Source organism: Erythrolamprus reginae (genome assembly GCF_031021105.1).
Source record: "Erythrolamprus reginae isolate rEryReg1 chromosome 13 unlocalized genomic scaffold, rEryReg1.hap1 SUPER_13_unloc_4, whole genome shotgun sequence".
Lineage (NCBI taxonomy): Eukaryota > Metazoa > Chordata > Lepidosauria > Squamata > Dipsadidae > Erythrolamprus > Erythrolamprus reginae.
In genome coordinates, this window is record NW_027248448.1 from 185,066 (window position 1) to 210,536 (window position 25,471).

At 40.6% G+C, this 25,471-nt stretch overlaps 2 protein-coding genes across 2 annotated transcripts in view; both read left to right on the forward strand.

Moving 5' to 3' along the window:
- Positions 1 to 3,370: 3,370 nt before the first annotated feature.
- Positions 3,371 to 25,471, forward strand: part of LOC139155169 (vomeronasal type-2 receptor 26-like) — a 70,466-nt gene continuing 48,365 nt past the window's right edge. The window contains exons 1-2 of the mRNA XM_070730253.1: positions 3,371 to 3,653; positions 7,681 to 8,475. Of these exons, the coding sequence (XP_070586354.1) occupies positions 3,438 to 3,653; positions 7,681 to 8,475 (1,011 nt within the window). The 5' untranslated portion in view covers positions 3,371 to 3,437. The remainder of the gene's footprint in view (positions 3,654 to 7,680; positions 8,476 to 25,471) is intronic.
- Positions 12,095 to 23,563, forward strand: LOC139155172 (vomeronasal type-2 receptor 26-like). The gene is made up of 5 exons (XM_070730256.1): positions 12,095 to 12,125; positions 12,862 to 12,944; positions 17,505 to 17,708; positions 18,990 to 19,116; positions 22,052 to 23,563. The coding sequence occupies exons 1-5, from the start codon at positions 12,095 to 12,097 to the stop codon at positions 22,960 to 22,962; spliced, it is 1,356 nt and encodes a 451-aa protein (XP_070586357.1). The 3' UTR covers positions 22,963 to 23,563.

A 25,471-nucleotide genomic window follows, 5' to 3' on the forward strand; every position in this document is an offset into this window, starting at 1 on the left:
ATGAAATTCTGGAAGAAAAGGCATGGTTACTATCTAAAGGTTCTCAGTCTTTGTTCCAAAATTTGCAGAGCTCTTCCTTTTGTGCAATGAGTTGGAGATTTTTCTGTTGTTGTTATTATTCTTATTCTTCTTCTTATTCTTCTTATTATTATTATTATTTAAATTTGTATGCCGCCCCTCCCCGTACACTGTTGTTTTCCTATCAATTGCAGAGAACACAGAGTAATTAGACTCCTTGGGCTTTTTTACTTGAAACACTTACATTCAATAATATTAAATATGATTTCATGTCTTTGTGTGTGGTTGTGCATATAAAAATCCAATTTTGCTATTTCTGCTCGAACGATCAGAAGCTTCTCCTTACAGGAAAAAAGGTGCAACCATTGATCAGGTAGATTAGAAATGCTCAGGGAAACTGACAGATCAGGAAATGTTTACACAAGCACATTCGTCTATTTTCTGATTGTTATTTTTCCACCTAAAAGATTTCAAATAGATTTTCAGTTGAATTGAATATTGCTTGTTGTATTTAAGGTTGCGGAAAAAGTGATTTATTCTGGGTTGATTTTTTTGAATTTGCATCTCAGAAACATCTCTGCAGACTTTCTATGTCCACCATGAAGGTGGTCCTTGACTTGCAACCACATTGCAACCCAAATTATCTGTTGCTAAGCGAGACCGTTGTTAAGCAAATTTTGCCCCATTGTACGACCTATCCTGCCACAGTTGTTGAGTGAATCACTGCGGTTGTGGAGTGACTTACACGGGATATGAAGTGAACCTGGCTTCCCCATTGACGTTGCTTGTCAGGAGGTCCCAAAAGGGGATCACGTGACTCCCAGACACTGTGACCGTCACAAATATGAATCAGCTGTAAAGCATCGGAATGTCAATCACGTGACCATGGGGATGCTGCAAGGGTCATAAGGGTGGACAATGGTCCTGTGTCTCTTCTTTCTACAAACGGTCTCTGAGGGAACCATCCTCAGTTGAGGGCTGCCTGTATTGATGCCCCCAAGGCATGTCTAGATGGAAAGGCCTTTTCCTCACAGGGGACACAAAAGGCCCAAAGCCCTTCAAGACGCTTCCCAGAGGGAGGGGGAAGGATGAAGGCAGGAGTGGGGAAAGGCCTCCCTTCTCCCCAATCTGTGGCCATCCTCGGACCCCAAAAATTCACCACAGGCAGAAATCGTCAGATTGAATTGAGACATGTTTCTTAAAGATGTTGCATTAGGTGAAATGTAATGAAATGGCACTCTGGGTAATGTAGTTTTACATGTGCCCACATCTGCACATTCCTATATTTATTTATTTATTTATTTATTTATTTATTTATTTATTTATTTATTTATTCATTCATTCATTCATTCATTCATTCATTCATTCATTCATTCATTCATTTTCAAACAAACATGTTCAAAAGGCCTTGTGCGAATGGGCCTAAAAAAAACCCCAGATCGGTCTTTGCCAGCTTTAGTTGTCCATCTCACTGCCTGAGGAGGCCAGTTAGGATTTAAAGGCCAGAGCCCAGACTTCCCCCTACAGGCAGTGAGAAGGACAGCTAAAGCATGGAAAGGCCCAGGAGAGGAAGGTCTCTGTGTGCTGACTGTGGAATTCTGGGGGTTGAAGTCCACTCATCTTCAGGTTGCTAAGCTAGCCAGGTTTTTTTTCTAACTTCTCTCTGATTTTTGTGCATGTTTTTGTTTGTGCGTGTCTGTGTGTTTGTGTGTATATGAGAGACACAGAGAGAAATGTTTATTTTAAAACTCTGCAAAGTTTTTTAAAAGTTCAAAGTTCACTAAAGTTGCATCAGCCCTTTTGTGTGTGTGTATTTGAGAGACAGAAAGTTTTTTTAACTCTGCAAAGTTCTGGTAACTAGTGTTTCACTAAAGTTGCATCAGCCCTTTTGTGTGGAGCCTTTGAGCTTTAATGTTCACAATAAAGTTAAATCCATGTTGGCTTTAACTCAGCAGGCAGCTATTTCAGATCTGTGAGATGCTCTGGCATTAACTGGCCCCTGGGACTTTGTCTCCGTGCCCACAAATGTCAGATTTATTTGTTTCTTCAGCCACAGTTGCCGTGTATTCCATCCGGGGTCAATTTCCAGCTCACAAATATCTCAATTCTAGATGACCCATTTAATTCCATCTCTGCCCCTGCCATTATGAGCCATAGAGGGATTATTTCCCTTTCATTCCTCTCCAAAGAATTCTTCAAAGTTGAATTATCCAGGGATCTTTCCTGAGAGGGAGAATTACGATCAAAGTTTCAGCTCTGCTCTTTGGCTGAATCTTCCAGGGGAGACTTTGGGCAGAGAAATATGGAGTTTGGAGACAGGCAGAGTCTGTGCTCTTGCATATACGGCTCTCTCCTTTCCATGTGAAGCTGTGCTTCAATCAGGAAAGCAACAGCATCATATCCCACATTTTGAAAATCCTTTGAATTCTTCTTTAGGAACAGGAAGGAGATTGATTGACTCAACCCATGGATGATGGACCTCCTGCTTCTGGTTGTGGTGCTGCTTGTGTCCCATCCAGTCTCTGGGAAGCTGAGAAGGAAATGCCCACTGAGTTTGGAGCACCAGGATGGAAAACAACCACAGAGCTTTTACAGCCCAGGAGACCATCTCATTGGTATAGTCACCAGTGGATTTGAAACACTGCATACAAAGTTGCTTTTCAACATGGCTCCTTCTCTTCCTGATCAGTAAGTCATTCAGGGTGATGGAGTTGCACTCCCTCTGTTCTAACACTCTCCTTACTTTATGTTTTTTTCCTCATTTATTCCTATATTGTGAATATGTCTAATTTCCTGAATGATTTTGATTTCCACGGCTTCTCGTTTTTGTCTGATTTGGTGAAAGAGACTCAAAAAGGGGTCTGAGAAAAAGCTGAAAGGGCTGCAGATTATTTTCTTCTCTCTGTTCAATCCTTAATTTATCCCTTCAGTAATGAATTTTATTTAAAGTAGAGGTGGAATCAGTTGTAGTTGCCGTACCTCAGTCGATTTCCATATTTGTGTAACTGATCATTGCTTTTGGTTCAGTAGGCATGTGAAAGATTATACACTGCTCAAAAAATAAATAAATAAAGGGAACCCGTAAACAACAAAATATAACTCCAAGTCAATCAAACTTCTGTGAACTCAAACTGTCCACTTAGGAAGCAACTCTGATTGTGTTGCTTTTCACATGCTGTTGTCAGCACATTCAACTTTGTACAGAACAAAGTATTCAATGAGGATATTTCATTCATTCTGATCTAGGATGGGTTCTTTGAGTGTTCCCTTTATTGTTTTGAGTAGTATATATTAAAAGAAGTGTTTGTTGTTGCTGTTGATTATAATAACATATTTTTTACAATAGGGATATTAAGGGTTTTTTATTTGGCTTAAGATTAATTTTCAACATTCAACTGACCAACAAGAATCCCCAGTTCATGCACAACCTCACACTTGGCTACAATATCCATAACAACTATTGGAGCACTTTCCACACTTCAAATGCCTTGCTGGACATTCTCTCCACTGGAGAAGCCAATGTCCCCAACTATGTCTGTGGAAGGAAGGACAACCTTCTGGCTCTTCTTGATATAGCTCAAAAGGAAATCTCCATCCAGATGTCAACAATAGGAGGCACCTACAAAGTCCCACAGGTTTGTTTGTGCTTTTCTCCATCTGGTAAAAGTATGTGGTGGGTGATGGTAGATGAGAAATAGATACAATCATTTTTTCTGCATGGAATTCAGGAACTGATTTCCTCCATATTAGCCAAAATGTCAATGTTCTCCCCCCATTATGTCCATGTTGAGATTAATCATAAAAGGCCTGAGATGCAAGCAATACCTTCCCTGGAGAAGACGTTCTACCAACAAGTTAATTGATCCAAGAATATCTCTAGTTGTTGGGGCCCCTATTGGCATCTTCATTTTAGAAGACAAGACCTGCCCTATCCACTCGGATTGAAGTTGGCAACAGTTGCATTTTATGTAACTAGAATATGGAATAAAAAGGACTCTAGCAATTATAGACCAAATGGACCAGCAGATATTGTGGCTAAAATTTATGCCATGATCCTCTTAGTTAAACTTGAGAAAAATGCATTCCTTGCAGAAGAACCAGAAGGTTTTAAGTAGAGTTAAAAGCTATGTAGATTTTATAAGAAACAATGCATAAGTTAATGATAATCTATTGGCTCAAATTGGTTGTGAAATATCTAATCTATATCAGTGAGGTGAAACAAGGTTTGCAGGCTTTCTAGATGTTAGTGCAACATTTGACTCAATGAACAGAGAAATAGGATGGAGAAAATGGATTGCCCTCCAAATGGAGCTCAGCCTGTTGGCCCTGATCCAAGCCCTTGTTGGAGAGGGAGGTTTGGGATCAACGGGGCCACGAGAAGAAGGATCTGTGCTTACCAAGCAGGGAAAGGAAAGATACATATGTGAACCCTTGTTATTCAGTATAGATAGGAAGGAATTACTAGGACTAATGCAGGATAAAAAACAGATCATAAATAAATGTTATTTCATTTACTAAACTAGTGGACCAGTGAAAGGCAGAGCACATAGTATACAGCACTTGAATTTCAGAAAGGCTTTGATAAGGTCAACCACAACCTATTTCTTGGTAAGCTAAAACTATGTGAGATAGGCCGCCTGATGCCCAGATGGAGTCAGCCTGTGGTCCTCAATGGAACTACGTCTGCCTGGAGGGAAACCAGCAGTGGGGGACCCCCAGGTTCCATTTTAGGCCCAGGACTCTTCAACAAATTCATGAATGATTTGGATGAGGGGAGAAATGGGGAAATCATCAAATCTGAAGACAACACTAAAGTGGCAGGAATAGACAGCACCCCAGAAGATAAGGTGAAGATCCAGATGGATCTAGAGAGACTTGAACCCCAACAAGATGAAATTCAATGTAGAGAAATGTAAGGTTTTACACTTAGCATAGAGAAACCAAATGTACACTTACAGATTAGGTGACATCTGCCTCAATTGTAGTAACTGTGAGACGGATCTTGGAGTCTTAGTGGACAATCACTTACAAATGGACCGACAATGTTTGGCACCAGCCAAAAAACCCCAAGACATTTCCATCAACAGATGGATAAAATCATGTGAAGTATTTGTATCACTTTATAATGCCTTGGCAAGATCACACTTAGAATACTGCATCCAATTTTGATCACAATATTATTTTTAAAATGTAGAGACTAAGATGATTAAGGGTCTGGAGACTAAAACCTATGAAGAACAGTTGCAGGAATTGAATATGTCTAGTTGAATGAAAAGGACTTTGAGTGACTGAGAGGAAAATGTAAAGATGGTTTGTTTTGTGTAAAGAAGGCAACCAAAGTGGAGCCATATTGTGATATCAAGTTGTCTTTTATACTCAAATGACCTTTCTTCTGTACCATTATATAACCATGCGTGTGAAGCAGTATTATGAACACATATTTTATTTTTAGCTCATTGTGTGAAAAACAGGATATGAAACTGGGGCTAGTCCCTAAGTAAGAGGAAAAACCACATTAAGAACATATGTCATTGCTCACGTCATGACTTATGGGAGTGTTCGTTATCCTGGGAGTCACATATGAATTGTCAATTTGGTATAAAAATGGAGGTGTGAAGATGTCAATTGCCTTCTTCAGGGGTGATTCTCTACCTGAGTTGGCCTCTCCTTGAGTAACGAGATAGTAAACGTCTGTTCCTGTTCACCTGGCTCCTGTGTCATTATTTTTCCTTTTCTCACAGTGACCTAATAACAGTGTGCAATATTTCAGGGGCTGCCACAAAGAATAGGGGGGATGGGTTGACCTATTTTCCAAAAACTGGAAAACAAGACTAGAAACAATGGATTGACACTAATCAAAGAGAGAAACAACCTAGAACTAAGAAGAACTTTCCTGACACTTAGAGCAATTAATCAGTGGAATAACATGTATCCAGAAATTGTACATGCTCCAACACTGGAGAGTTTTAAAAAGAGACCAGACAGCTACTTGTCTGGAAGAGTATACGGTCCCCTGATTGAGGAGGAGGTTAGACTAGAAGACCTCCAATGTCCCTTCCAATTCTTTTATTCTGTTTTAAGTTCTGTTATATGTACACATGTTGAGAATGCTAAATACCTATTGGAACTATATTTCACAAGAAGAGTCCTTCACTCGTCTTCCCACAACAAAAATACCTTACTCCACCAGTCTTGAAATTCTTGGTTTAGACAACTTACAACTCCGTCGTCTCCGTTCCAACTTAATTATAGTTCATAAAATCATATACCAAAATGTCCTGCATGTTAACGAATCCTTCACCTTCAACCGTAACAACACACGAACACGAAATCAATTTAAACTAAATGTCAACCGCTCCAAACTTGACTGCAAAAAATACAACTTCAGCAACAGAGTAATTACTGCCTGGAATGCACTACCTGATTCTGTGGTTTCTACTCCTAATCCCAAAACCTTTAACCTTAGACTATCTACAATTGACCTCTCCCCCTTTCTAAGAGGTCTGTAAGGGACGTGCATAAGCGCACCACTGTGCCTACCGTCCCTGTCCTATTGTCTTCTTTTGTTATGTTTTATCATTACTTATCTAATGTTTTATTTGTACAAATTACCACCCTATAATTGTTTGACTAAATAAATAAATAAAAATAAAATAAATAAAAACTCACTAGTTTACACTAAAAAATGATATTATCATACTTATACATTGGATTCTTTTGTCATAATTATCTGATAATTAATAAATTCAGTTCAAATGTTATGCTCTTTAGGAAATGACATGGCAGCCACAGTTGGTCAGCCAATGGAGCATGTAACACCTTTCTTTACCTGGGGTTGTTCTCTCTGAGACTGAATCTGGGACCTTCATCACCAAAGGAGCTCAGTCAGAGAAAGGACCTGAGTGAGAGTGGTGCTTAAATGGAAACCTCGTAGCTCTCCAGGTACCTCAACCCCAACTATCAAAGCATAAGAGGCCAAGGTTTCCCCCATGTTCTTACATCCATCTCATGTTTGAGGCTTCAGAGAGAAATCTCTAGCAGAACCAACCCCATCACGGCCTCTGAGGTCTTGGGGTGAGTAAAAGGATTCCAGCTGCTGCCTTCACAGTTGTATTGGGAATTTATATAATTTCTGCTTTGTCTAAATTCAGAAAATATGGATATCAGCATAAATTCTAATCTATGAAAACTGACAGGCTCTGAAAAGAGACAAAAGTTCAATTAAAGAGAAATCTTGGATTATACAACTGACAAATTGTTTTAGGAACTGAGGTCTCCCTGTTTCTTGTATAGCTAAAAAAATTCCTCCAGAAAAAATCTGGGATACAGAAACAGAAAATGATGCACCAATCCTCAAAAATTATAATAGGCCCTTTATTGGAATATAATACTTTAGTCATAATTTCAATGTGATAATCTAATTGTGGTAAATTGTAAAGGTGGTACAGTAATATTATTCACAATATTTATAGTTTTTAAATTTTATTCTTTTTCATTTTTATTATACAATCTTGCTAATATTCTGTCTTTAATATTTCAAACAATGTCTAACTACAAATTGTTCTAATACATTCATGAGGAGGAAATTGAATTTATTAAAAACTAATATTTTGGATTTGATCTGACCCCAAATATGACACAGCATTTTCATTGCTTTTTCAGATCAAATATGAACCTGCTTCAGAGGCTCTGAGTGATAAAAGCAAATTTCCCTTTTTCCACCAGATGCAACAGAAAGAAGGGATCCAGTACCCAGCCATTGTCCAACTGCTCCTCCATTTCAGATGGACCCTGATTGGCCTCTTTGCTTCAGACACAGAGCAGGGAGAGAATTTCATGAGGACTTTCCCTCCTGTGCTTGTCAGGAATGGAATTTGTGTGGTTATAACACAACAATTCTCAAGAACTGAACCTACAGCCTCCCTCGGGGATGCCCTCTCTAAGTGGAGACAAGTCAATGTCTATGTTCACTTCATTGAAAATGATTCCCTTTGGGGCAGATTAATTACTTTCCATTTTACATTTCTGCGCTTGCCGGGACTCATTGAAGAGAAAGTCTGGATCCTCACAACTTTTCTTTCATATGCAATACAAACGGGCAGAGTTCTCATATACGTCCACAGTATTTTGCACTTTGGTGATCTGAAAAAAAGAAGGCCAAGAGATGAAGCCTTTGAACCCAATTTCTTTGTGGAAAGAAACTTTGAAGATCTTTATTTTCTCTGTTCTCTTTCAAAGAATGTCTTTTCTGTCAAAGGCCGCAGAAGATGCACCCAGAAAGCCCCACTGGAGACCCAGGAGAAAAGGGACAGAGAATGGATCAGAAATGACTATGACTATTACATCCTCACGAAGACTCTGGCCCAGGCCTTGAATGCAGCCTATTCCTCCAGATCGAGGAGGAGACGGAAGGAGGGAGAAAAAAGGTCGGGGTCTCCAAGGCTGCAGCCGTGGCAGGTAGGGGGTCCTGATAGGGGTCCATGGATCTCAGATCCTTTGAAGAAGGAATCCCGAGGAAAAGGAGGGGAACCACCTCAACAGATCTTCCCCATTGAATTACTCAGGGAATAATGGTTCCAAAGCAGTGTGTGTTTTTTCCAAGTATTTTACTACCACTCTGTGAGTGTGGCTTATTTTGTGGCTGTGGCTTGATGGTCATCTGATTGGGTGGGAGTGGCTTCATGGTCATGTGATTCAGCAGGCGATGCTTGGTGGTCATGTCACGGAACAATTAAAAATAATAGGATTTTTCTCTTTCTCTCTTTCTATTTCTTCCTTGTTTCCTTCCTTCCTTTTTTCTTCCCTCCTTTCTTTCTTTACCTCCCTACCTCCCACCTAACCACCCAACCAACCTTCATCTTCACTCCTTCATTCCTTCCTCTCTCTTTCCCTTTTCTTTTTTCTTACTCTCCCTCCCACTCAATCTTCTTCTCACGCTTTCCTTCCATCCTTCCTCCCTCCCTCCCTCTTGCTTCCCTCCTTCCCTCCTTCCTTCCTTCCTTTTTCTCTTTCTCTCCCTCTTTCTTACTCCTCCTCCCTCCCACCCACCCATCCAACCTCCTCCTTCCTTCCTTCCTTCCTTCCTTCCACCGTCACTCCTTTCTTTCTCTTTCTCTATTTTACTTTCTCTCCCTCCCATCCAACTTCTTCCTTCCTTCCATCCTTCCTTTCTTCCTTCCTTCCTTCTTTCATCCAACCCTTTTCTCTTGGATTTGTATGCCGCTCCGAGTCTGCGGAGAGGGGTGGCATACAAATCCAATAAATAAAATAAATAATAAAAATTAAATAAACCCTCACTTCACTCTTTTCTTTCTTTCTTTTTCTTTCTTCCTCTCTCCCTCCCTCCTTTCTTTCTTTTTTCTCTTTCTCTCCCCCTTTCTTTCTTTCCCTCCTCACTCCCACTCACCCAAACTTCCTCCTCAGTCCTTCTTCCATCCACTCCCTCCCCCTCTATCCCCTTTCTTTCCTTCCTTCCTTCCTTCCTTCTCTTTCTTTCTCTCCCCCTCTCTCTTTCTTTCTCTCCATTCCTTTCACCCACCCATTCAACGTCTCCTTCCTTCTTTCCTTCTTTCCTCCTTTCCTCCCTCCCTGCCTACTTCCCCCCCTGCCTCCCTCTCTCTTTCTCTCCCTCCATTTCTTCCTTCCTTTCTCTGTCTCTTCCCCCCTCTTTCTTTTTCCCTCCCTCACTGCCACCCACACAAACTTCCTCCTCAGTCCTTCCTCCCTCGACACCCTTTCTTTCTTTCTTTCTTTACCTTTCTCTGCCTCTTTCTTTTCCTCCCTCCCACTCAATCTTCCTTCTCACGCTTTCTTTCCTTGCTTCTTCCCTCACTCCCCCGCCCTCCCCTATCTTTCTCTCTTTCTTCCTTTTTTCCTTCCTTCCTTCCTTCCATTCTTTCTTTCTTTCTCTTTCTTTCCCCCTCTTCCTTCCACCCACCAACTCAATTTCTCCTTCCTTCCTTCCTCCTTCCCTCCCTCTCTGACTCCTTCCCCCTCCCTCCCCTTTCTCTTTCTTTCTTTCTTTTTCTCTCCCCCTTTCCTTCCACCCGCTGACTCAACTTCTCCTTATTTACTTCCTCCTTCCCTCCCTCCCTGCCTCCTTCCCCACTCCCTCCCTCCCTCCATCTCTCTTTCTCTCCCTCCGTTCCTTCCTTCCTCTTTCTCTCCCCCTCTTTCTTTCTTTCTTTCTTCCCCTCCCTCACTGCCACCCACCCAAACATCCTCCTCAGTCCTTCCTCCCTCCCTCCCTTCCTTTCTTTCTTTCTTTCTTTCTTTATCTTTCTCTCCCTCTTTCTTTTCCTCCCTCCCACTCAATCTTCCTTCTCACGCTTTCCTTCCTTGCTTCTTCCCTCCCTCCCCCTCCCTCCCCTTTCTCTTTCTTTCTTTCTTTCTTTTTCTCTCCCCCTTTCCTTCCACCCGCTGACTCAACTTCTTATTTACTTCCTCCTTCCCTCCCTCCCTGCCTCCTTCCCCATTCCCTCCCTCCCTCCATCTCTCTTTCTCTCCCTCTGTTCCTTCCTTCTTCTTTCTCTCCCCCTCTTTCTTTTTTTCTTTCTTTCTCTTTATTTCTTTCTTTATCTTTCCCTCCACCTCTATCTTTCTTTCCACCTCTATCTTTCTTTCCCTCCTTCTTTCCCACCCACCCACCCACACAAACCTTCTCCTCAGTCCTTCCTTTCTCCTCTTTCTCTCTCTCCCTCTCTCCCTCTCTTTCATTCTTTCCTTCCCACGCTCCCACCAACCCAACCATCCTCAGTTCTTCCTCCCTCCCTCAACTCCCTCCCCCTTCCTTCCTTCCTTCCTTCCTTCCTTCCTTCCTTTCTTTCTCTTTATTTCTTTCTTTATCTTTCCCTCCACCTCTATCTTTCTTTCCCTCCTTCTTTCCCACCCACCCACCCAAACTTCCTCCTCAGTCCTTCTTTCTCTCTCTCTCTCTCCCTCTCTTTCTTTCCCTCCCATGCTCCCACCAACCCAACCACCTAAACCTTCTCAGTTCTTCCTGCCTCCCTCTCTCCTCGCTTTTTCTTTCTTTTCCTCCCTCCCTCCCACTCAATATTCCTTCTTTCTTTCCTTGCTTCCTCCCTCCCTCTTTCTTTCTTTCTCTTTCTCTCCCCCTCTCTTTCTTTCTCTCCATTCCTTCTACCCACACACTCAACTTCTCCTTCCTTCCTTCCTCCTTCCCACCCTCCCTGCCTCCTTCCCTCTCCGTCATTCCCTCTCTCTTTCTCTCTGCCACCCACCCAAACTTCCTCCTCAGTCCTTCCACCCTCCACTCCCTCCCTCCCTCCCTCCCCCTTTCTATCTTTTTTTCTTTCTTTCCCCCTCTTTCTTTCTTTCTCTCCATTCCATCCAACCACCAACTCAACTTCTCCTTCCTTCCTTCCTCCTTCCCTCCCTCCCTGCCTCCTTCCCCCTCCCTCCATCTCTCTTTCTCTCCCTCTGTTCCTTCCTTCCTTTCTCTCCTTTCTCTCCCTCCGTTCCTTCCTTCTTTCCCACCCACCCACACAAACTTCCTCCTCTGTCCTTCCTCCCTCCCCCATCCCTCCCCCTCCCCTTTCTTTCTTTCTTTCTTTCTTTCTATTTCTCTCCCCCTCTTTCTTTCTTTCTTTCTTTCTATTTCTCTCCCCCTCTTTCTTTCTTTCTTTCTTTCTTTCCCTCCTTCACTGCCACACACCCAAACTTCCTCCTCAGTCCTTCTGCCCTCCACTCCCTCCCCTTTCCCCTCCCTCCCTCCCCTTTCTTTCTTTCTTTCTCTTTTTCTCCCCCTTCTTTCTTTCTTTCCCTCCTTCTGCACATGCTCAGAAAAAGAAAAAAAATAAAGAAATCCCCCCCAAATCAAAAAATATTCAGAAAAAAATTGGGAAAGAAATGCCAGCCCCCAGGGTTCAGTACCAGGCCAGTGACCATCATGAGTGGGCCGAAAAACAGAAAGGAAAACATTTCAATTTTTTTTTTTAAAGCCACCAAAAACAAAATGGTGACACATGTGCAGTGCTGAAAACCTGGCACGCACAGAAGAAGAAAAAAATAAAGACATCCCAAAATCAAAAAGACATTCAAAACAATTTGGGGGGAAATGGCAGCCCCTGGGGACCAGTACGAGGCCAGTATGAGGCTACCGTTGTGCCTGGACTGGACTGGACTGGACCGGTAGGAACCCGCACCTGTTCCAAAGACTAGATCCCATGGCATTTCGAGATTAAACACTGTTCATTTGAAAATGCTGTATAAGTCTATGATTAGCATTGTGGGATTTTATGCTGCTGGAGTAGATGCTCACGGGAAGATAAGGCCAATGGTGAGGGGAGGGGCAAGGGGTGGGGCTTCATTCCACCACTCCGTGAATCAGATACTTTGCATTGGTGGGCCATATCCAGCCCACGTGCTGTAGTTTGAGGACCCCTGTATTAGAACATAGAATAATAGAGTTGGAAGGAACCTTGGAGGTCTTCTAGTCCAACCTCCTGCCTAGGCAGGAAACCCAACACCACTTCAGACAAATGGTTATCCAACATCTTTAAAACTTCCAGAGTTGGAGCATTCACAGCTTCTGGAGGCAAGTTGTTCCACTGATTAACTGTCGGGAAATTTCTCCTTAGTTCTAAGTTGCTTCTCTCCCTATTTATTTTTCACCCATTGATTCTTGTCCTCAGGTGCTCTGGAGAATAGCTAGACTCCCTCTTCCTTGTGGAAACCCCTGAGATATTGGAAGACCTCTATCATGTCTCCCCTGGTCCTTCTTTTCATTAAACTAGACATACCCAGTTCCTGCAACCGTTCTTCATATGTTTTAGCCTCCAGTCCCCTCATCCTCTTTGTTGCTCTTCTCTGCACTCTTTCTAGCATCTCTAGATCTTTTTTACATTCTGGCAACCAAAGCTGAATGCAGTATTCCAGGTTTGGCCTTAAAAAGCCATTATAAAAGGGTATTAACACTTCAGGTGATCTTGATTCTATCCCTCTGTTTATGAAGCCTAGAACTGTGTTGGGTTTTTTGGCAGCTGCTGCACACAGCTGGCTCCTATTTAAATGGCTGTCCACTAGGACTCCAAGATCCTAGTGATAATAGAGACATGCATGAGTTTTAAAACTGTTCTAAATTGCTTGGAATTCTATACATTAAATATGTTAGAATATTATGAAAGCCATAATGATAAGGAGTTTGCAATGCTATTTCTAGATGCTGAGAAAGCCTTCGATAACCTCAATTGGAACTTTTTCAAAAAATTAATAAATACTATGGATTTAGGAGAGAACTTTGAAAATACAATAAATAAAATATACTCCAAACAAAAGGCAAGGATAATTATAAATGTAGATTTAACCAATACATTCGATATTAAAAAAGGAGTGAGACAAGGCTGTCCACTATCTCCCTTAATATATATAATGTCTATAGAAATACTATTAAACCGAATTAGAGGAGAATCATCAATACAAGGCACCCAAATTAAACAACAAATTTATAAAACACAGGCATAAGCATAAGCATAAAACGTATCAGGAAAGACTTAATGAACTCAATCTTTATAGTCTGGAGGACAGAAGGAAAAGGGGGGACATGATCGAAACATTTAAATATATTAAAGGGTTAAATAAGGTCCAGGAGGGAAGTGTTTTTAAAAGGAAAGTGAACACAAGAACAAGGGGACACAATCTGAAGTTAGTTGGGGGAAAGATCAAAAGCAACATGAGAAAATATTATTTTACTGAAAGAGTAGTAGATCCTTGGAACAAACTTCCAGCAGACGTGGTAGATAAATCCACAGTAACTGAATTTAAACATGCCTGGGATAAACATATATCCATCCTAAGATAAAATACAGAAAATAGTATAAGACTAGATGGACCAGGAGGTCTTTTTCTGCCGTCAGACTTCTATGTTTCTATGTTTCTAGGCCTTCGCTGATGATCTGGTCTTCTTCTTAGAGAACCCAGTTAGCTCAATTACAGTATATACTTAGTAAAAGAATTAGAGAACTATAGGAAAGTGGCCGGCTTAAAAATAAATAGGAATAAAACTAAAATATTAACCAAGAATTGTAATCAAGATTTAAACAAATTATTAATAAAAGAAACAGGTTTTCAAATAGAAAAAAAAATATCTAGGGATTTGGTTTACGACAAGGTATTCTTCACTGAAAGAACTAAATTATATGAAATTATTAACAAAAACAAAAGAAGATTTAGAAAAATGGTCAAAGTTAAATTTATCCTTAATGGGAAGGATCAACACAATAAAGTCTAATATACTTCCAAGGTGGCTCTATCTCTTCCAAACAGCACCAATACAATTAAACAAATCGTTCTTTGCTAAAATAAATAAAATAATTTCTAAATTTATCTGGTGCAATAAAAAACCAAGAATAAACATGAAAGCCCTACAAGATTTAAGAACAAGAGGAGGATTCGGTTTACCCAACTTAGAAATATACCACCAAGCCACTAAATTACTATGGATTAAAGAATGGGTCAACCTTGAAAATCCTAGAATTCTAACAATGGAAGGCCACGATATAAAGGAAGGATGGCACGCACATTTGTGGGAAAAAGAACATTCAAAACATTCTCAGTTTAAACACCAAATTCGGAATACACTATTGACACACTGGCGGAAAGTCAGGAAAAAACACTATAATGAAATACCCAGATGGCTATCCACTCTAGAAGCTCAAATTCATCCAAATATAATAAGCCAAGAACAAAAAATAACCTACGAAGTCTTATTAAACACTAAAGGAAGTCTTAAAACTATAGAAAGACTTAAAGAGGAAGGCATAGTAATAGATTGGCTTCCCTATTACCAAATTCAAAGTAGATATAAAAGGGACTTGGTAAAATTCGGAATATGTAATAAACAAAATGAAATAGACAAAATATTGACAGGATCTGACAAAAAATTTATAACCAAAATGTATATTTATCTATTAAACTATGAAAACATCGAAGAAATTGTTAAACCTAACATGATATCTTGGATGACTAACTTTGGATATGCAATTCAGCTAGAAGACTGGGAAAAATTATGGTCAGTTAATTATAAGATGACTTTGTCAACACCATATAAAGAAAATCTTTATAAAATGTTCTTCCGATGGCATTATGCGCCAGCGCGCCTAGCCAAAATGAATGTAAACATTAGTAACAAATGTTGGAAGTGTAAAAAAGAAGTGGGAACATACTACCACATATGGTGGCAATGTAACGAAGCAAAAAAAATTTGGATTCAAATTAGGGCATGGATGGAATAAATATTGGGCTATAAAATTGAAATAAAACCGGAAATGTATTTATTAGGCATAATTAGAGGCAAACATAGCAAAGAAAATTATTACTTAATAAATCACTTACTTACTCCTGCAAGATTAGCATATGCACAAATCTGGAAACAAGATAAGATTCCAAACAAAGAAACGGTAATTAAAAAAATATTAGACTGCACCAAATTTAGCAAATTAACATACGAAATTCAAAACCAACAAAATAAGGACTATTACAAAGTGTGGGGAAAAATTTACAACTGGGTGGAAATTAAGAAAAAGGTATAGTTAATAGAATTGTTAAAAATAAATCTTGTAAATATATCAAGTGTAAATGTTTAATGTTGTATTGTTTGATGTCTAAATGTTTGTAAGTCATATAAAATAATAAAAAAAATATTAAATAAATAAATAAATTGCTTGGAATTCTTTTTAGGGTTTTTTACATTTTACATTGAAGTTACGGGAGTTTCTTATCTACCATAGGCCACAATCATTATCTCTGATCCATCCAGAATCGGATCCATCCAATGATTAAATATCTTTGTTCCATTCTTAATATTAATACTTGCCCTTCAAATTTTAATTAGGATCTATTCCAACAACTACATTCCACTCCCCAAATTCATAGGAGTTCCTGTAAATTTAAACATGACAACTCTTAAGATTTGTTTTCCAGTTAAATATGAGAAGTCCATTCCCCCATCTTCCTCAATCATCTTGAAAGGATTCATATCATCAGTTATCAGTTCTCTCCTATCTAGCTATCTCCCAGCATCCTGCCTTCAAAGCAGATTCCTTTTTCAGGGATGCCATCAGCAAATTAAGTTCCAGTCCATTTGGCCATCCAATCCATCCGATTCAACAATTGTTGCTTGCTTCTTATTATCATCTTTAAATTTATTTAAGACAATTGTTATTATATCAAACTTTTAAAGTGACCTTTCAAATAAGGCTTGTAAATTGAGAGATTTATATTTTTAAATCACATCAAAAATTGATGACCAAATTGATTATTTTGAAGACAGTTCTTGTCCACTTAGTTATCATACCACCCAACCCTAAGGTTCCCAATCACATCACACAGTTGTTTGTGACTCCTTTACTGAAATCCAGTTCTATCACCAGAGTTCCCATAATCTAGTATATATTTTGCACCAAGGAGGGACTCGCAACCCGCAATCTCTGGAGCAATGAGTCACTTTGAACCAATCCTGTGTGCGTTGCCTTCTTTCATCCCCGAGGTCGACCCACTGGTGGGGGGTTGGAAACCCCTCATACCATCCACCCCTCAGGTTTCTAATCACATCACACAATTGTTTGTGAGTCCTTTACTGAAATCCAGTTCTATCACCAGCGTTCCCATAATCCAGTGTATTTTTTGCACCAAGAATTCGAAGAGGTGAGTAAGAAAAAAAGGTTTTGCCCTTTGATAGCCCCCAGGAGCACTCTGCAGACCTCCCAAACCCTCGGCGCACCTGTTTTCACATGGGGCGGGGCTTCGGGAGGTCAAAAATGGCTGTATTTGGTGTATATGATGCACCAACATTTCCACCCTCTTTTTTGGGGGGGGAGAAGAAGTGTGTCTTATACTCCAAAAATATGGTATTTAGGAAGTGTAATGGTATCTGTGAATGACTGTAGGGATGAGGAGAAGAGAGGCTGCCTAGGGAAGGATCAGATCAGAGGGAGAATCCTGCAGCTGCATAATGGGAGAGAAGGAAACTCAAACAGGATCTTGGCTAACTTCTCAGGCTGAAAAAAAAAAGTTGGTGGGAGATTTGAACTTTCAGATTTGCAACATTTGGTTAATGTTGCATTGTAATCAAGAAGAATTAGCACATCTGGAGGTGTTTTCCATCAGGATGACCAGGGAGAAGATTAGCCTGACACCTTTCTTCTTCATAAACCCCCATGCTTTCTGGGAATCTACCTGTGGTTTTCGAAGAGTTTATGAATCCTCTTTTTTCTCTCCCTCTGTTCCTTTTATTTGTCATCTGCCCTAGAATGTTCCCTATAATTGACCAATTGTGTCAATTATATTTTCAATATATTTTGCCACTAAATGATTGAATATTTTTCTCAACCTTTTTCATTCACTTTTGAAGATAGTGGCAGTATCATTTTTAAATAAAATTTGGAGATTAAATAATTGTAAAACAAAGATTCAATGCAGGATAAGAAACAGTTTTCTGTACTTCAAACTCATGGATGTTCCCATTCTAGTTCCATCCCTTTCTGGAGAAGAATGAATATTGGAATATTTCTGAGGAAAAACTGTACTTGGACCAAAATGGAGAGATAATCGCAGATCTGCGCATTAATGGCTACTTGGTTCTCCCCAATCAGGATGTCACGTACAAGATTCTGGGGCATTTTATAAGACAGAAACTTTCTATCGACCAAGATGCTCTTTCACGGCTTAATAAGGTAGGAGGAATTTTGATGTCTTTTCTCTGTTTTCCAAAGCTTGAGGTCCCATTTCAAGTGGGGAAAGCCTGGAGTGTCCAGGGTGGTTGGCCTTCCATGCCAGTTGGTGTCATGTAATGGAAGTTCTTCAATAGATAGGAGCAGCTTTGCCATGTTTTATGTAAATCTTTCAAGATCTTACTGGTCAGAGATTTCTTTCTTCATCACAGTTTTATTCTACATTTTAAAAAACCTGAATGAAATAAAAGTTTCCTAAACCTTTTACAGTAAACTTTATTCTCAGATTTAATGTGAATATATCCTCATACTTGTTCTGTCGAGCTCTCTGGTAGGATCCTCCCAAAAATGCACAGATACAATTTCAGACACACACACGTTTGAAAATTCAAAACAATGTTCTTTATACCGAAAATGCAAATAATGTAAATGAAGCCCTCTTTTTGTATAGAAAAGAGCACTTGTCTCCAAACAAACTGGTAATTTGCACGTCCCTTATCAGTTCTGTGATACTTAGCTTGCAGCTGTGAGGCAATTCACAGTCCTTCTTCTTTCACAAAGTGAAACACACTTTTCTCTGGTTTAGTTTCAAAGCGGGGGAAAAGCAGCACACAAAAAGTCAAAGTCAGCAAAGCAATCACGAAACAAAACGATCAGATAATCCTCCACAATGGCCAAACCCACAGGCTGCTATTTATAGCAGCCTCACTAATCACCACAGCCCCACCCAACCACAGGTGGCCTCATTTTCTTTGATACTAATCTCTCAGTTGTTGCTGCCTATGCATCGCTCTCCGCATGCGTGGCTGTATCATTAACTCTTGTTCTGAATCCAAGGAGGAGCTAGATAATTGATCTCCTTCTGAGCTGTCTGCCACACTCTCCTCCTCCCTGTCACTCATGTCTTCTTGGTCAGAGGAGTCTTCATCAGCAAATTCCACCAGGAGAGCGGCAAAACAGGCCTGCAGCATGTGGATGTCTCCCCCACATCCACAGTTCTTGGGGCAGGAGCTGGGCCAGAGCTAACCACAACAATACTTAAATCTTTTTTCTGCAATTCCATCAGACTTTATTAAATAGAAAAGTACTTTATGGTAATGTTAAATTCCAAAAGCAAAAGGGAGGAATTAAATGAAGAATCTGCCCCTTGTTAAATCTCCTGCATCTGTTTAGAAGAACTCAATGAAGACCAGAGGCTAATTGTATCCTGCCATATTTACCTACATTTTCTATAGATGGAGAGTCCTAACGTATTTCCTAACACATTCCCTTTTTTCTGCTCAGTCTCTGCCTCAGTCCCAATGTGTGGAAAGTTGTCATCCTGGATTTGTCAAGAGGGCTCGAGAAGGAGAGCCAGTTTGCTGCTACGACTGCGTTCCTTGTCCGGAGGGGACTTTCTCCACTCAGGAAGGTGGGTGACCCTGAGGAAAATGGAGGGCTTTGTGGAACTGGATCCATCCAGAATCTTTTCATGAAAGTGCAAGTTAAAAGATAGATCTTTATTTTTAACCTGCACAATTTCTTATCTAAAAGGAAGTAAATCAAAAATACTTTGAAAGAGGGCTGGGAAGAGACAGGAGGAGGGGGTGGCAGACTGGTCAATCTTTACTAACAGCAGAGGAAATATCTCTTCTGCTTTTGAGTTTGGAGAAGTCCTGCTAAGTTTACCTTTCTAGGAACATCTGAGATCTTTGAAACTTGATGAATTCCTTCATCTCCACCTTCTGAAAGACCTTCCAATTCACTGTATATTGGCCTCCCCTTGAGGATCACTGAGAAGGTCCATCATGTGGTGTTGTGGATAGTTTTGGGGGGAACTCCTTACACAAATATTCTGGATGTCGTATCGATCCATCGATCAATGAAAATAGAGCTGGAAGGGACCTTGGAGGTCTTCTAGTCCAGCCCCCTGCTCAAATAGGAGAAGCTATACCTGTGATAGAAACATAGAAGGCTTTGTGGAACTGGATCCATCCAGAACATTTTTCATAAAAGTACAAGTTAAAAGGCAGATTGAAGCAAACCTGTTTTTTATTTTTAACCTGCACAATTTCTTATCTAAAAGGAAGTAAAATCAAAAAGTCTTTGAAGGAGGGTTGGGGAGAGATGGGAGGAGGGGGTGGCAGACTGAGCAAGCTTATTGATTGATTGATTGATTGATTGATTGATTGATATAGTTGAAAGGGACCATGCAGGTCATCAAGTCCAACCCCCTGCCTGAGCAGGAATCCTAAAGCACCCCAGCCAAATCGCAGTCCAATCTCCTCTTGAAAGTGTCCAGAGTTGGGGAGTTCACAACCTCTGCAGGCAGGTTGTTCCACTGGTTGATCGCTCTGACCGTCGGGAAGTTCTTCCTTACTTCTAGGTTGAATCTCTCCTTGGTCAGCTTCCAGCCATTGTTCCTCTACTAACAGGAGAGTAAATATCTCTTACACTTTTTAGTTTAGATGTATGCTGTTAAGTTTACCTTTCTAGGAACATCTGAGATCTTTGAAACTTGATGAATTCTTTCAGGTCCACCTTCTGAAAGACCTGGCAATTCACTGGATATTGGCCTCCCCTTGAAGATCACTGAGAAGATCCACAATGTAGTGTTGTGGAGAGTAATGGGAGGAATTCATTACACAAATATTCTGCCAGTCATATTGTTCAATTGATCAATCAAATAGAGCTGGAAGGGACCTAGGAAGTACTCTAGTCCAGCCCCCTGCTCAAACAGGAGAACCTATACCAGTGATGGCGAACTTTTTCAGCACCAAATCTCCAAATCAGAACATACAGATGTACATGCTAGAGCATTGGAAACTCAAAGGCCAGCTGGCCAGCCTGCACATGCCTGTTTTGGCCATTTGGGGGGTCATTTTCTGGCTGTTTTTATGGTCATTTTTGGTCTGGAAAATGGCCTGGAAGCTGTCTTTCTTCTGGCTGTTTCCTGGACCATTTTTCAGGCCAATTTCAGTCTGTTTCCCAGTGCTGCAGTGCCTGGAAATCAGATCAGCTGGCAATGGCACATGTCCCCACAGTGAGGGATTTGAGTGCCACCTCTGGCACCCATGCCATAGTTTACCATCATGGACCCAGGGATGGGCCACTGCCTGGACAGGGGGGAACACAGTGTGGTAGCAAAAATGGAGCTCCATCCTTGAGCACCCAATTTGCACTGAAAAATGTTGAAAGAAAATGCAGGATAAGCCACACCCACAATGTGGAAGTAAAGTTTTGGTAGCCCTTCACTGCATGGACCTATACCATTTCATTCCAGTCTCTTCTTAAAAACCTCCAATAATGAAGAACCCCAAATCTCTGGAGGCCAGCTGTTCCACTGGTTAATTGTTCTCACTGTTCTCACCAAGTTCCATATATTCACCACCATCAGGACTCAGGATATTTGCCGAAAAAGATGTTCGGATTCATTATTAACCTCTATTAAGGAAGGTTCCTGTTGTGGTTGGTTCTGGGCCAGCTTCTGCAGCAGGGAATTTGGGTGTTGATTTAGGGGAATCCTTATTGGAGACCTGTTTTCTTGCCAGCAGAATCAGACAGTGAAGTTGATTCACAGCAAGGGACAGACGGTGGGGGAGTTTAGTCAGACAGAGAGATGGGTGACCCAGCCCACCAATCAGTGCTCCAATTAGTGAGTCATCAGAATCAGAGGAAAGACCCACTTGGGGATGCCCGTGTGCACAGGCTTATGACAAGAGACCAGCTGCACAGGCGTCTCAGAAGATAAGTGAGCACACCTGTTCAAGGGGCAATTATGTTAATGTGTTTTGTGATAAATTACGGGCATTGGGGAGACCATTGCTAATGTCCATATAATTCCACTGAATGTCCATATAATGTCCATTATAATGTCCATATAATTCTACTGAACTTTGGACACTTCATAGTTAAATAACTCTTGAGGACTCATTGGCGTGGGTGGCTGTGGAGATTTACAGCTGCCTTAACTGCTCTTTTGTTTTGACTTTTGCCGCATTCAAGGATTTTTTTCTGGGTAGGAGAAATTTGGCTCTTTCTAGAGTGTGTGCTCACAAAACTGTTTGATAAACTTACTTTCATTTCCTCTGTGTCTGTGCATGTGTTTGAATTTCATTCCAAACTCACTGGAGGCTAATTGCTAAGGGTCCAGCATAACAGTTCCTATGAAGATTCTACACTTTACACAGAAAATAATTAGCATCCTATGACTCCCCTCAACTTCATATATCTAGCTATAATTCTTAGCTCTTTTGAATTGAATTATTTAGAAATATATCTTGGAAAAGGTTCCTGGAATTAGGTGTTGTCCCAAAACGGTATTTCTTGTAATGTTAAAAAACAAAATATTGCTTTTTATTTTTCAGATACTAAAAATTGCACCAAGTGTCCGGATGATAAATATCCTAATGAGCATAGAGTCCAATGTATCCCCAAAGTTCTAACCTTCCTGTCTTATGAAGACTTTCTGGGCATCATTCTGGTCTCTTTTGCCCTACTGTTGTTCTTAATCACAGACCTTGTTTTAATCATCTTCATTAAATATCGAGAAACCCCCATTGTCAAAGCCAACAACCGGGACCTCTCCTACATCCTCCTGGTCTCCCTCCTGCTTTGCTTCTTGTCTTCTTCTCTCTTCATTGGTCAACCAAGGAAAGCCACTTGCCTTCTCCGACAGACAGTTTTCAGCATCATCTTCTCAGTTGCCGTTTCTTCTCTCTTGGCCAAAACCATCACAGTGGTGCTGGCTTTTCTGGCCACAAAACCAGGAAACCAAATGAACAGATGGTTGGGAAAGAGCTTGGCCAACTCCATCATCCTTTCTTCTTCTGCTGTCCAAATTGTCATCTGCTCCATCTGGTTGGCAGTTTCTCCCCCCTTTCCTGAATCTGACCTCCACTCCCAGCATGGAGAGATCATCCTGCAATGCAACGAAGGGGCTGTTGTCATGTTCTACATCACCCTCAGCTACATGGGCTTCCTGGCTGCCATCTGCTTCACAGTGGCTTTCCTGGCCAGGAATCTTCCTGGGGCCTTCAATGAAGCCAAGCTGATCACCTTCAGCATGCTGGTCTTCTGCAGTGTCTGGGTGACTTTTGTGCCCACCTACCTGAGCACCAAAGGGAAATACATGGTGGCTGTTCAGATCTTTTCCATCCTGGCCTCCAGTGCTGGTCTTCTGGGCTGCATCTTCATCCCTAAGTGCTACATTATCCTTCTAAGGCCAGACCTGAACAGAAAGGAGCATCTCACAGCCAGAACAAATGTAAAAACATGATATATAACACCATTGTGATATTGGAAAAATTATTAATGTGATGTTCATTTGATTTCCATTTAGATAGTATGCAGGAGTCAAAGAAAAACATATCTATATGTTTCAATGTGGGAAATTGTTGAACAATTCGAATTCTTGCATCTCCGTCCCCTTTCAATAAATCTTGCTCTGTAAAATTCAGAGGAATTCAGCTGTTCAGCAACAGCTACTGAATGTGAAAGCTTATAGAAAAAAATGTGGGCACTTATTACTATTGACAACAGCTAAAAGTGTTTGTGAGAGAGAATGAGTAGGAAAAGAGATCAGGATGAAGCTGTTGGCACCAAGTACCAGCCTGGTTGCCTGATCCTCTCCATGAAAATGCCAGAATTGTGTGAAATTCCAGGTTTGATCAGTTCTCAGCTTGGAAAGGAAATCTTGATTCCTCTTATATAATTCTTTCCTTTTAAAAAGGTTTTTTAATTTTATATAATTCTTCCATGATTTTCTGATAAAACCTCCATTGCAGAAAGTGTTCAGCAGAACAGATCTTTGGGATTTCAGTTTGAGATTCTTATTTTTATGTTTCTGTACTTTGCACCAAAAAAAAAATAAAAATAAAGTAAATTTAAAAAAAAGTTTTGTAATTAATTTTCCACTTTTTTTCTTTCAAGCAGAGAAATAAAATAGCAGTTTTCAGATCCTTCAATTTTTCACTCTACAATATCTGCCTAAAGCATTTTCTCTGCTCCTCTTCCAAGCTTGTCTTGTTGGTGAAGGACAGGAGAAGATTTCCAGAGAAAGGAGACCTTGAGACTCTCCCCAGGAGGAGGTTGAAGGGATTCTCTCTAAAAGTAGGTCACAAAAATTAAATGCTGCATAATATTCATCCAGGTCCAAAAAGGGGGTGAATAAGGGGGGGAACCAGGGGGGGAGGATTCAAGTAATTTAACAACCTGTTCTCTGCCCTAATGATTTCTTCCAACAACCAGTTTGCCAAACTGCTCAGAAAGTTACCAACCGGTTCTCCCGAAGTGGTGCAAACTGGCTGAATCCACCACTGGTGGGAACATATAGATTTATGGAAGAGGCTCCCATGGAAACTGTTCTGCTCTCCAACCACACAGATTGCTGATCAATTGGGAATCAATGTTTAGGTCTCAAAATTACTCCTAATAGTAAATGAAATTCTTTTGCAACTTCCATTTTAAGGAAATAAGAAAAGCTCTGATGGATCAGATGAAAGTCAGTCCTAGATGCACAGTGATCACACAAACAACTCTGGTTCTCCCACAAGCAGAAGGTGGAGATTTATCACTTTGCCTAACATGGAACAGGCATTTTCCCTCGATTTCACTTCCCTCCATCTCACCACACAAGATTGGACACTCAGCCATCTTACATTCTAGGCAGTGAAGGGCTGCAAAAAATTTTACTAACACACTCACCTTTATTTTGTGAGTGTGGCTTGCCAGCCATGGGACCAAGGGGTAGCTTAAAGGTCATGTGACTGACTTAAAATTGGTCAATGTGACGTCACTTACATGAAGAATTTGGGTTAGGGTGCCTGGCCTCTCCTTGCCTCAAAGGGACACAATTTCCCTATCTATTTACTATTACTGAACATCCAAAATATACTATCTATCTATCTATTTATCTATCTATCTATCTATCTATCTATCTATCTATCTATCTATCTATCTATCTATCTATTTAATTTGTATGCTGCCCCTCTCCGTAGACTCGAGGCGGCTAACAACAGTAATAAAACAATACCTTTGAAAAGTGTTAGGAAACTCCAGATCGTGCAGAATGCAGCTGCGAGAGCTATCATGGGCTTTCCTAAATATGCCCATGTCACACCAACACTCCGCAGTCTGCATTGGTTGCCGATTGGTTTCCGGTCACAATCCAAAGTGTTGGCTATGACCTATAAAGCCCTTCATGGCATCGGACCAGAATATCTCTGAGACTGCCTTCTGCTGCATGAATCCCAGTGACCAGTTAGGTCCCACAGAGTTGGTCTTCTCTGGGTCCCGTCGACTAAACAATGTCGTCTGGCAGGATCCAGGGAAAGAGCCTTCTCTGTGGCGGCCCCGATCCTATGGAACCAACTCCTCCCAGATATCAGAGTTGCCCCCACCCTCCTTGCTTTTCGTAAGCTCTTAAAAACCCACCTCTGTCGTCAGGCATGGGGGAATTGAAATATTCCCTTCCCCATGGCTTATAAAATTTATGTATGGTATGACTGTATGTATGACCCGAGTCTGTGGAGAGGGGCGGCATACAAATCTAATAAATAAATAAATAAATAAATAAATAAATAAATAAATAAATAAATAAATAAATAAATAAATAAGTAAGTAAGTAAATAAATAAATAAATAAATGAGTAAGTAAGTAAATAAATAAATAAACAAATCTAATATTTAAGTTAATTTTAAAAGAAACCCCAATTTAAGAAACCAATCATACATACATACCACGCGTACATTTTTTATAAGCCTAGGGGGAAGGGAATATCTCAATTC